This window comes from Acromyrmex echinatior, chromosome 10, assembly GCF_024713525.1.
Source record: "Acromyrmex echinatior isolate Ae372 chromosome 10, ASM2471352v2, whole genome shotgun sequence".
Classification (NCBI taxonomy): domain Eukaryota; kingdom Metazoa; phylum Arthropoda; class Insecta; order Hymenoptera; family Formicidae; genus Acromyrmex; species Acromyrmex echinatior.
In genome coordinates this window covers 4,725,854-4,739,492 of record NC_141861.1, presented here as the reverse complement: position 1 = coordinate 4,739,492, position 13,639 = coordinate 4,725,854, and the positions used below count along the sequence as shown (strand labels likewise).

At 31.6% G+C, this 13,639-nt stretch overlaps 2 protein-coding genes across 15 annotated transcripts in view; both read right to left on the bottom strand.

Moving 5' to 3' along the window:
- The window catches only part of CASK (peripheral plasma membrane protein CASK), a 200,720-nt gene extending 187,490 nt beyond the window's left edge, over window positions 1-13,230 (bottom strand). For 5 of the 14 annotated variants that reach the window (XM_087410325.1, XM_087410323.1, XM_087410326.1 and 2 more), the window contains exon 1: window positions 4,279-5,164. In XM_087410325.1, the coding sequence (XP_087266451.1) occupies window positions 4,279-4,337 (59 nt within the window). In that variant the 5' untranslated portion in view covers window positions 4,338-5,164. Of the gene's footprint in view, window positions 1-4,278; window positions 5,168-11,072 lie in introns of those variants that run through there. The other 9 variants (XM_087410321.1, XM_087410331.1, XM_087410327.1 and 6 more) reach the window with 7 other exon arrangements.
- LOC147908236 (uncharacterized) lies at window positions 736-7,329 on the bottom strand. The gene is made up of 3 exons (XM_087410336.1): window positions 7,149-7,329; window positions 6,893-6,978; window positions 736-6,737 (listed from the first exon to the last, which is right to left on the bottom strand). Exons 1-3 carry the CDS (start codon window positions 7,311-7,313, stop codon window positions 6,545-6,547), a joined length of 444 nt encoding a protein of 147 aa, XP_087266462.1. The 5' UTR covers window positions 7,314-7,329; the 3' UTR covers window positions 736-6,544.
- Window positions 13,231-13,639: the final 409 nt, after the last annotated feature.

Genomic DNA, 13,639 nt, shown 5'->3' with positions numbered 1-13,639 from the left:
TTAAATATTCAATATTTTTATAACAAAAAAAAAGATATAGAACGTATTCTGTAAAATAAAAAAAAATTTATTTTAAGATAAATCGAATGACACATTTGTTTATTACAACAACTTCTATTATACATTGAAATAAAATATGATATTTCAGTACTAAATAAAGCAAACACTTTTAAATATCAAAGTAAAAATCAAACATAAAAGTAAAATACCAAATGTGCAGCAAATAAATTTTTTAAAAAAACATAAATTCTCATTTATTTTAAATCTCTATAAAAGCATATTTCAATATTCGTTAATGTATTTTTTTTTAATGTGTGATATAAATGCCATTTCCTTTTCTGAATTATTTTAAAAATTAGATTCGCATAATTAAGTTCAAGGACAAATATCACGGTAAGAGTTTATTCTATCTTTTAAAGAACGCAAACACACGTAGGGCCTTTCGGAAGTTTGCGAACAAATAAAAAGTAGGGCGTGAATCGTAAAAGCAGAGCACGCCGCCTCGTATATCTCGCCTTGTACATGTCCGCATCGAGATTTAAAACCGTCGAAGCATTCTGGGGATTTCTCGGTGCTTTCGCTCTCCAACGAAGCGATGGAGCACCGAGGTAAAAGTGTCGAGGGCTTCTGTTCGATAAATCCGTTTCCATTTCCACAACAGCTCTCGATACAACTGATCCTTATTTATTATCTAATAATATCCATAAAGAAACAAATGTACAACATTAATAATAATTTTATTTCCGTGTTTTTAGCTGTTTGTACATTTTTATTTAGCTTTTAAGTATTTTTTTCTCTTTTACGAGGAATAATATATATTATTCGCATGATGCATATAATTTAGAAACTCAATTGCAAAGCTTGTAGCAACTATAATATGAAGGATAATTAAATGTTGTGTACACACTTTTTTAAGGGTTCATCACGTTCCACGAAAAAGTTGAAACATACTAAATATTTATTTAGCTGAGTGGAAATTCAATTATAAGAGTTGCAAAGTTGAAAACTTTAGAGGAATTAAATTCGATGGCTACGAAATAAAATATACATGTATAATAATAAAAGATGTCATTATCGTTCCGGGGCGTATTACTTTGTAATATTTTAAATAGGAAACAAAATTTGTATAGCATTCGATTGAAAGGAACGACTTTTAAAGAACCATTTGTCCCTATAGTTTACAGCATTTAAGTTCAATTGACGCAGAAAAGAGCGTCGACTGTGCAAATTCAATTAACTGTAACGAACGAAGAATGCGCCACTTCTCGATAACCTCATGCTGAATTTAATTGACGAGATCCACATGTAGGCATATGTATGTAGGATGATCTCTTCAAACTGTCCCTATTGAAATGTTTCTGCACCAATTGTTACGCGACAAAGCGTTTCTACTTAATTACACAGTTGAAAATAGCAAGAAATTAATGTTATATACAGTTGATCAATTCCCAACTTGTTTGACAACAAAAACAAATTATCGTATTTGATTAATATTTATGAGTTTTAATAATTTCAAACTTAATAATTTCATAATTTATTCATTTTTCGAAAAATAAAAATTTTATTTGATCGATGTTAAAAAGATTAGCTATTTATTGTATATTTTCTACCAATCGATCAATTTGTAAACATGGTTTAATTAACGAGTTTGGCATCTTCAATGGGCATAATGGAGATAGAATATGTGATGCTAATTTAACAGGATTTCGAGTTTAAATGAATTATAACATCGATGTGTGTGACAATATCGTATGATTGATTATATCTTCATAAATAGCTTTCAGCAAAAATATTATTAACAGTGCGTGCCGAATAATACATTAATTCTCAATTTACGAGAAAATCTATCATTAGCATACAAGGACAGAACTTAAAATACAACACCAAGATAATGTATTAGACAAAAATTCGACAGCTAACGTTACGCTGATAAAAGCACTAAAAAGATGGCAAAGATCTTTTAATTCTGCAAAAATGTACGTTTAATCGACGATTTCTCTATCTATCTTTCTTTTTTTAATTATATTGAATCGCGGCATATATAAATGTTCCTCTTTCGAAAGAGGATGATATTTCACGTCACCCTCTCTCAAATATTGAATAATTTATAAAAGTCTATTAATACTAATTGACTTTTATAAAATTATTTAAATATAAAATAATTTATAAAAGTTAATTAGTAGTAAGTTACGTTAATTTCAAGGAGTATTATAGTTAATTTATATGCATATTTCAATATATTTGTAAGATATCCGATTAATATCTAAAAATCTCATACTGATTTTGAAGAATCACGAAATAATACATAAAAAAGAAAGAAATGTAACATATAAATAAAAATAAATACAAATGAATGAAAAATGCCACATATAAAAAGTAAACGAATGAGGAAGATAATAAATTGCGTACCATTTATAGCAGCATTATAATTGTAAGTTATAAATAGTTTAAACGGGCAGAGAGAGAGAAGAATAAATCTGAATCATAAGTCGATGATCGTCGAATAACCTACGCCTTTGTGACAGATATTTTAGTCGCAGCTGGTATAGTATTTTGACATGAAGGTTAGCCAATTGAATGATAAATCAAGTATTGGCTTCCGATACAAACGAAATTGCGTTTCTGTTACAGCAATCTCTGCTTTTCAACCTATAGTCTTTCAGCAGATTAAATAAACCATTTCGGCGAAATCGATCGTTCCTAACACAGCAGTATAATATGAGAACTACGTATTAGAAGCTTCAATTAAATCTTCTTCGTGTAAATTTTCCATTAATAAGAAATATATCAGCATGAATTCATTTTTGTATGTTAATTAGTTGCTATATTTTTTGTTTAAAAAATTTAATTTTTATTCGACATCAATATATGTTGGTAAAAATAGGTAAATAATGTATTATTGTTCATTAATCGTTCAGAAAAATTTTCGTAAATAAATAAAAATTCTTTTGTAAAATTATAGCTATTTTCCTATTACTTTTTTAAATATCAATTCGGGAATATAATCTTTTTAAAACTTTTTCTTTTCTTTTAAAACTTCAACTTAGATTCCTGAACAGGAATGATAGACATTTATATTATCATATATTAATCTTGAAAAAAATCAAGATTTTTCAAAATGTTTAAGCTTCAAATACTTTTTATTAAATTTTTTAATTTTTTTCTTTTTCAATCATCTATTTTTCCTGTTCGCTTTTATAAAAAGATATGTTTTTCCAATACTTCTGCATGTTTTTTTCGGAGTCAGATGTAATCTTGATTTTTGAGCTAATTGGAAAAGTCAACCTTGAACACGTAAAGGTCTAGATAACGATTTATCGACGATTTATAGACTTGACAGACAAATGGGCTGTTGTCAATATGTCGAGTAAACCGTTTATTTTGAAAGAAATATAACGAGAACCTGTCAAGATCTTATTGAAACAAGCCATTTACATTATTTAGAACACATTGAATCTTATCTTTTTAAAAGAATTTAAAAACCATTTTATTCTTATCTTTCGAAATTGTAGGAATTTAGAAAACATTTGATCCTTATCTCTCTAGAATTTAAGGATGCTTTTTACAAATAAGTCAGTTCAATTACGAGTTTAAAAATATTAATTTCACAATAAGGAGCAGACGTTTACGAAATCTATTAATACTTAATGAAATATCGGTACATCATTCTCGGGTGTATCGATTGATGGGTAACAAATTACGAGTATAGAGCATACCTATTTATTTTGCGGCACAGGAATGAGCAGGAAAATGATACTGAATTTTATTCAGGTCGTAAGCATGCGTGACGGGTTGGATTATCGGATGGAATTCGACGAAGGTGGAAACGGGAGGCAAACGGAAGGAACTTGCAGTAGTTGCACACACGACGCCTGACTCGTCTTCCTCACTTGACTCTCGCATCTCCTTCCCCAATCTTACACATCGTTACCCACTCTCGTTCCGTGTCACACCGATGCGATGCGATGCGATCTTTGTGCGCGTACGGGCATTATTTTCCCTGTTCGGCAGGTTACATTCGCGCAGCCGCGGGAAGAACGCATGCACGTACAAGATGCACGCGACCAACACGTTCAAAAGTAACCTCCGCCCACTGCCGTTCATCCAATCGCATCGCGCTTTCTCTCTCGCACAGCACCTCCTTGCACCCTAACTTGCAGATTCTTGTTCTCTCTCTCTCTCTCTCTCTCTCTCTCTCCCTCTCTCTCCCTCTCTCTCTCCCTCTCTCTCTCTCTCTCCCACATTCTCACCCTGCTTGATGTGATTCTCGTTACTCACTTGCCGATAATCTCGCAGAGCTCATAAACATCATCGAAGAGAACCTCGTCGTCCGCCATAGTGACGACGAGGAAGAGGAGGAGGTCGAAGGAGTCGACCAAGCTAGGAACCTGCACGCGTCAGGTGATGCGTCACGGTTACGTGAATGCGTGATAATTCGGAGCGCCTTTTATAAGTACGCGCCTTTTTCTGTCGCTCTGGTCGTAGTCGTTTCCTAACCAACAACGTCGTCGTCGTCGTTGTCGTAATCGACGTCGTCGTTATTGTCGTTATCGTCGTCGTCGCCGTCGCCGTCGTCGTCGTCGTCGTCGTCGTTGTCGTCGTCGTCGTCGCCACCGCCGCCGCCGTCGTCGACGTCTTCGTCGTCCTCGTCGTTGTCGTTGTGTCGTTGTATCCGTGTCGTGTAGAGTACACGCGGCGTGAACGCAGCCACGTATCGAGGATTCACGGCCGCATCGCTGTCGCGCCCGTCCCTCTCTCTTGCACCACCTTCACCGCCGGCCCGTCGCTCTCTTGCCTTTACGCACACGTCACGCACATACGCACGCACACACAGCCGCAGATAATATACCCGTGTGTCAGCACACCACCGACCGCCGTCGCACTGACACTCTGTCGGCGGACACGAGCCAACACTGTACCACTGCAGGGGTGCTCCGATCGTGATTCGTACGTGTGGCGCACAGCTCTGCCTCTGCGCGGAGCGAGACAATATCGGGCGAGCACACCGTCGACACCCGCCTTGTCACCTTTCGTGCCGCGCGCTCAGCTTGGCTCAGCTCTGCTCGCTTAGGCTTAGCTCGCTCTCGCTCTCGCTCTCGCTCTCACTCTCGTCTCGTCTCGCCTCGCCTTGCCTTGCCTTGCCTTGCCTTGCCTTGCCTTGCCTCGCCTCACCTCGTCTCGTCTCGTCTCGCCTCGCCTCGCCTCGCCTCGCCTCGCTTCGCTTTGCCTTGCCTTGCCGGCAGTGTCAGCAGAGAAAACAGACGGTAGCGATACGATATTATACGCCAGGCTCGTAGATAGGCCCCGTCGTGACCTGCCTCAAAAGCACAGTGGGGTGCCGGATTCGTTCAAGTCCGGTTACGTGATACGTGTTATACGGTGTCCCCTTTTGTCTCCGAAAAGCCGCACGGATTACGCACGTTACGAGATGTCGTTAACGTACGCACGACGCACGGACGGGAGAAGACGGACAATAACGATGACACTGCACGCGTTATCCCGTCTGTCAAATGCTGGGGCAGTGGATTCTCGCTCGCTCCGAAGCAAGACTGGTTGCATAAAACGCGGCGGGCGACTGCGCCGACCACTGCCAGTCCTTCACCCCCCGATAACCCCGCTGCGATCAGAACTGTAGCATGGTGGGGCGGGCGTGGCGCCTGCCTCTCTTTTGCTTTGCTTCGCAACCTTTTGCGCTTTAACACGTCCTTTACTTCCTTCATTGCTCGCTCGCCGAGTATGCGTCACGCGCTTCCAGGACGGTGATACTCGCCAGACCCTCCGCGAGTCAGATATTACCGTCCTTTCGATGACACGATCGATACACACACACACACACACACACACACACTCTCTCTCTCTCTCTCTCTCTACCGGCTGTTCTCTCTTTTAATTTCAAAGGAATATATTTCTCTCTTTATATTTGTGATAATTACTCCTTTATATAGAATAATTATATATTCTATAGATATATATTCTATTAAATTTTTAAATCATTTTCTTGTAGACGTAAGTTTTACGTAATTAGAGTTGATACGTTATATTCTCTTCTCTATCAACTATCGATGTGGAAGAATATAATGTATGATGTAATAAACAAGATATAATAGTATTTTCATGTATAAAAATAATTTATGTTTACATATATAATTCTCGACCGTTTTCTTTTCTTATTTGAAGAATTTCTCTTTTTATATTCGTGGAAATATAACTTCTTTGAATAGAATAAGTAAGGTTATATAAATTCTATTAAATATAAATATTTTTAACTGCATAATAATATAATTTTTACATAGCTTTAGCTAATAATAATATTCTCTTCTCTCTATCACGTATCAGCTATCGATGTAGAAGAATATGATAATAAACAATGTATAACAACGTTGGGAGTATTTTCGTGTGTAAAAATATATTGACATTTTTTTAAATTCTAATTTAACTGTAAGTATCGTTTTTGATACATCGCAACTAGTGCATTGAAAAAATTATAAATGAAAAAATAGTTTATTTGAGTATTTAAAAACTGAAATACCATTTATTTATATCGCTATCGTAAATATGAGAGCCCATCAAAGATATCTTCGATTTCTTCCTTTCGTCCAAATACCGATAGTACTAGCATTATTCGATTGTACCATCGATGATAAATAGCATGCGTACCGAGGGCTGCAAACTTTGCTTCATTCTCGAGATATTTTAAATGTTTATGGCCATATCCTTGCAAAACAATTATATGTTCCCTACATAATTAAAAAAAATATATTATAATGTTTGCATCTGCTTATACTTTACACGTGAAAAAGTTACACGACTCAAATTTAAAAAATTCGAAGAAATTTGATATTAAATATCTACTTTAAAATAAATTAACAAGAAAACAGAAATTTTGTATTACCCGGAATTCTGCCATTGAATAACATAGGGATTCTTTATTCGATCGGTTGCTAATTTGTTATAAAGACCCAATATTCCACGTGCTATCTACAAAAATATTAAAGCTCGATTAATTTCTTATTATTAAATAATTTATTTGAAAACAAACATATATGATATATTAAAAATAAATGTTCAATAAACACTTAAAATTATTATATTTTCATTTGATATTGAGAGACTAAAATGCTTTAATAACTATTTATATTAATTCTTACTGTATTTGCTGCCACTCCTAATTCCATAGGAATATCAGTATTAAGTATTGAATAAAAGACATATTCATCGAGTGCAGCCCATTTTTTAATCATTCTAAATTTTTTGTTTCTTCTACTATATATAATTTTCTTATTCAATTTCGATATTTTTCTAAAATCGATCATTTCATTTTATAAAATTATAATATTAATATTATATGCATTATTTATTTGTAGTTGATTTGAATTTCTTATTAAATATACATGATGTTATACATAATTATAATGATATTAGGTGTTGGAATTAATTCGTAGCGTTTTTTAATGAAAGAATGTTATTTATTTCACATGAGCATTAAAAAATACATTAATGAAAGTACTTCCCATCATTTGTAAAACGCTACGAATTAATTCCAACACCTAATAATTACAGCATTTAACATTATGCATATAATTCTTCATTTTTAAAGAAAAAAATTATATTTGCAATATATTTATAACTTTATATAAAATTATTTGTTCTGTTTTTTATTTAAAATTAATTTATTAGTGCAACCTCTTTTACCACTTTTTTGATTTTTCATTTTGCAAATTACATAAATGTTTACATATTTCTTATAAATAAAAACAATTTGGTTATGTATTTCTAACATGTTTCTCTCTCTAACAATGATTCGTTATATCAAAATTCTGGTGATACGTATATTATTTTAGTTATATTTAGTATAATAAATCTCTTTCTTTCATTTATATATTAATGCATCTAAAAATTATTTTAATTTATGTATTTTCTACAATTTCGAAATCTAGCCTAATCTCCATTTCTATCTAATTTAACTAATAAATTCCTATTATAATATAATCGCATTTTAGTAGATATTTTTTACTAACACAAAATATATTTTTATCATAATAAATGCCTAATATAATTTTTCATTAATACGAACAAAATTTTAATTGCATCACAATTCTTATTATCGATATAACAAATAAATAATTTGTATACTTTGAAGGAACATGAGGAATCTTCTTCATCAATTGTCAACTTTATTATTGCCTATATTTGTAAATTGCACGGTACATGCTAAATCACACAGAAATTTAGAAAAGAGATTTACATCTTTTTCAATCTACGTCTTTATTATATTGACATTTTATTAACATTATAGGTGATAGAAATTACAGTTGCCTTCAGATAATACGCAAATTTACCTCTCTTAGCTAACTTTCCGCATAATCGAGAAAGATACAAATTGAAATCTTCTTTTTAAAGGGAAAGCTTTTTTACGAACATAAGATACTTTTTTTTTTATTTTTTCAAAGTAAAATCCTTCTTTGTAATCTCTAAAATGTCTGAATTCGCAATATTGAATGTCCCGATGCTAGAAATCGGTCCAAGATCTTGGGTGGAATAAACAAATCATATTTGAACAATTTAGTCATAAGGCCACAGACAAACTTGAAGAGTCTTCCTGTTACCGTCAAAATCGCCCGTACACAACAGTCAGTACATTCATTTTCGATTAAGAAACTACGTGACTACATCCACTTTCTGACACTGTCGATAAAATCGTATCGTCAAAAGTAAATGTGGTTCATGTTTGTACTACATCCACAGAATAGAAGCGTGCAGATTATTCATATGATGGAATAGTTGGCACGCTTCTATCCTGTAAATTCGAGACGGCATCTTTCCGTCTCCAATACTCGTACGTATACCCATCCGTATTTAAAGAAACCTTGTAGGTTTCATTCATATATCTCTTACATATACATACTTAGATTAGTATTACACATCAATCTATCTTGCATAGATCTTGTTCATCTTCTTTCTTCTGGCCAGACTGAACCCATCTTTCGTTGCTCCTGGCCAATATTCTGGCTTCACATGTCAGAAATCGACAACAAAGAACGAACGCGTCGCGAAGGGATCATTGTATTAACGAAATCGATTAAATATTGATATAAACAACTGTTAAATAAAAATAATTCTATTAAAATTAAATGAACAAATTTCGCGTTTACTCTTTACTCTAGTTTATTAAAAATATATATCAAATTATATTAAATATATACTCTCGACTAGAAATAAATCTACATTAAAAAAAAAAAATCTTTATTTCAATAGTCCGATTCGAAAAGATCCGATCGCAAATGTGAAATTTCAATTAAACTTTATAAAATAAACTTTGGGTGCATTCCGTTTCGTGCATAATGTGTATAATGCATCATTTATCCTTGTTCAACATTTGATGAATAACAAGGATAAATGATACATCATGCGCATCATGCTTGAAACGGAACACAGCTATCATCATATCAATAAAATTTTAATTTAAAAATAAACTGAAAATGACTGAATCGATTATCATTTAATAGAATCTGTCATCGGTTCGAGTGATTTATTGCTGAATCTCATCTCAAAAGCATGCAAAGATGAGAAATTCAAATAAATGAGATAAGATCCAAAAGGATAAGAAATTTCCCTGATATTATTAAAACTATCTCTTTCTTATCTTGTAAATTATTAAAGAATTTTTTGTATACTGTATCGTTTTAAAATTAAGTATGTTTAAGAGACACAAAAACTGAACGAAATTACAAAATTATAATTAAATCAAATTCTTCTATTTCAAGACAAAATGTATATTTAATCTCATAATATTAACTGTACAAAATCTAGTTAGTTATTAATCACTTTGTATGGATAAGTTATAAAAGTTTAAGTTAAAATTAAAGTTGGTGCATTAGAGATAAATATAATAATTAATAATCGTAATACTTTTCGTAAAAAGCAAGATTAATAAATTGTATGAAATATATTTTTATGCTGAATATATTTATTATTGAAATATTATTTCAATGATAATATCTATACAAACAAATTGTAAAGCAATTTCTTAGAAAGCAATATGTGTATGTGAATATTGCTCCCTTGCATTAACTTGTATAAAATTTAATCTTAGATGAATATTTGAATAGGATAGATGGAAAAAATAATAAAACAATATTTGTTACACTATAACAAATATTTTTTCATATTATATTATCTATAAATAATAATTTTATTTATTTTAATCTTTTTTTATATATATATTTTTTATTATATATTTTTCATTTTATGTACTTCATGTAAAAAAATATCAATATCTCATTTTTTCCATTGATCATACAATTTCAATATCATCAGCAAACTTAAATAACTTTAAATAATTAAATACGTAAATATAAAAGTCAGTATTTAACGTTTTTTATTTTTATTAGATCCTTATACTTTTTTTTATTTATATTTTTTCATTTTCTATAACTTTATATTTTCAAGAAATTATACTATACATAATAAGCATAAAAGTTCAACAATTTGTGACGTATTTAATTTTAATATTGATCACATGCAGCCAATATTATTAATAAATTAATATAATTACGAGTATTATTAACAAATATTTATTATAATATTTTCAATTCTTCAAAAAATTTTATATATGTATACAATGTATGCATACGAATGCACTTTGTATACAAACTATATCAAACTCGTATTTTACTTTAATCTGTTCTAACTTATCCATTTCGAGGCAATGGATTTGTAGAATATTATACATATACTTATAAGTATAATTCAACACTCACTTCAAAAATCAATCGTTATTAAAAAAAATAATTACTGTGGAAACGCATACAGAATTTTTTCAAAAACAATCACATAGTTTTAAGAATATAATTTTTGTAAGCACGGATATTTTATTTATCGTTTAATTGGATATTTATGAAAATAAAATTATATTCTCTGAAAGACATTTGAATAAATTTGTAAAAAATTTTAAATTTTGAAGTAATTCCTCTTTTTATAAATTATTATTTTTAAATTACAATTACTATAAAATAAAATTAAGATTTAAGAACGAGCAAATAAAGATTACACAAGTAAAGAATAATATTTACCGCGAAGTTGCTCCACTGGTGCCCGATGTCTCTCCCAGACCTCCTCCTCCTCTCGGAATTGGGTTGACATCCTCTCGCACAGGACACTCGCGTAAAACACTCGCAAATAATACACTATAATCGCGCGCGGACTAATTATTTAGAAAAGTCTTTTGCGTTGAACTAGAATCCAATTAAATGGATTTTGTTTAAAGTTCATTTTATTTAGTCCGATAACTTGAACGGCACTCCCGTAACACACAAACGCGCGACGCGACGAACCGGCTGCGGTTCGTTCATTTTCAATTAAATCGGCGTACGTTACCTTCTCCGTCATTAGATTTTTACACAGACAACAATTTTAGTCAAATATCTAAAAATTTACTTAGATATATCATTCAGATAGATCTAAAAAATTTTAAATACTTAAAGAATACTGTTTTTTTCGTACATATCCTCCGGAGCCCTCCCATCACGTTGAGATCGTACTCGTAAGAAGGAAGATATCATTTGAAAAATGTAATATACTATTATCTATATTACTATGCAATTATCGATTAACAGTTATTTAGAAATAAATATCAAACACACGTCAATTCGTCACCATATTGCGAAATAAATTCAGAATAAATAAAAGGATTGAATCAATTATTACGATGTCTATAAGATATATGATTAGAGTTCAATAGAATGGTTAGAGATTAGTAAAAAAAAAGAAATATTTCTTTTATTACCAACAAATAGTTTTAAAATTACGCTCAATTTTTTTTTCAAAATATAATCGAGAAATTATATGTATGTACTCAAGTAAAAATAAAAAATTTAAACATAAATAATTCCTTAATGTTATCAACAATTATCGCGAAATTGTAACGAATTATGTTTTTCATCGCGTTTTGATTTCAAATGAATGAATCGTATGGAATATCCGTGATACACGATTATCATCTCGATTCTTTTATTAATAATTAATCGTGCGAGTTAGTAATCGTATACTGTGAGTATTCATAAAGTACAATAATTCATATTATATCTATTAGTATTTTTCGCGATTATGTTTCAAAAAAGAATGTGAGAAAGAGCGGCACGCGACGCAGCTACCTGCCTGTACGAGCCTCGGTAAGAGAATGACTACGCAGTTACTACGTATTAACGTGACGCGTCAATCGCTCGCCCGCCTGCGACAATAGAGTATAGCAAACAACAAGGTCACGCGTCGATCACTTAACTGTCGAAATAGTAACGTATATTTCAAAATAAGTAAAATAATTTATTCGTTACATTTTCTATATTCTCCGATAAATTGGCTTTATTGCTTTATTTCTTAGACCTATTACATATACACACAGTATTTTATTTCATTTATTACGTCCTATTTCGCATACTTAAATTTCGGTAAATGTAAGTGAATTATCTCTACAATGTTGGGATGTCGGAAACACTTTATGTTAGTAATTATGTAAAAGAAAATCACGCTAATAAAAATCACTTATTATCTCTTGTCGTTTTGTCAGTACATTTATTGATAATATTGAAATAATAAAATAAACGTTAAATATGTTCTTTGATATTACGATATAATTAAGGTAATTACACATTGAACGATTTAAACCATTAAAACTAACCGCCAAATTTTGAGAAAATTGATATTAGAAATTATTAATTCTGCGACGAAATACTAATTGGATTTATTTCACGTATCAAATATAAAGCTAAGTTATCGGATTCAATCGTATTAATAAAGTTATTTAAAATACATATTTTTAATAAAAAGGATAAAAGAGTTGTTTAGTATTTATTATTATAAATAACTCCTTTTGATCTATTCTTTAATTAATACTTTAAATAAGTTTTTTGATTTTATGTTTTTTATTTGAAATAAATCGTATCAGTCAGAGATCGATCGTATTAAACACAATATCATTTAAAATATGTATTTTAAATGTAAAAAATAAAGCAGTTATTTAATATACATATTTTACGAAACTTTTTCTATACTTATTTCTTATTTAATATTTTAAGTTTTCGGAATCAAAAATATGATGTTTCGTATTATTTAGTACATACTTATCACAAATACGTATTAAAATGAAATAGATGGAACAGCATGCGACACCTGCCCGTACGAGACTCGGCAAAGGAATGACTACAAGGTAAAACTACGCGTAAACATGCCGCGCCGCTCCGTACCACCCTGTGCCACCCTGCGCCACCCCGTGCCACTCCGCGCCACCCCGCGCCACCCCGCGCCACCCGCGCCACCCCGTGCCACCTCGTGCCACTCCGTGCCATCCCCACCCCAGAGCCGCAACCGTCTAACTGTTGAAATATTAACGTATATTAAAATAAAGTAAAATAATCTATCAGTTACATTTTTTATATTTTCCGATGAATAGACTTTATTGCTTTATTTCTTAGATCCGTTACGCATACATACAGGCTGTATGATATAACTCATCTATATCTTAGGTATTTTAATTATGTTACAATAAGCGATTATTAGTTTGTAATAACTTTGTTTTACAAAAAATCCATACAGAATACAAAATATTTTAAATAAAAGATTCTTTGCTTTTTGTTACTTTCGA

Coding starts and splice junctions, on each gene's coding strand:
- LOC147908236 (XM_087410336.1), bottom strand. CDS start 7,313: ATGATCGATTTTAGAAAAATATCGAAATTGAATAAGAAAATTATATAT. Junction 6,979..7,148: donor TAGGAGTGGCAGCAAATACA/GTAAGAATTAAT, acceptor ATATTTTTGTAG/ATAGCACGTGGAATATTGGG. Junction 6,738..6,892: donor ATTCAATGGCAGAATTCCGG/GTAATACAAAAT, acceptor TTAATTATGTAG/GGAACATATAATTGTTTTGC.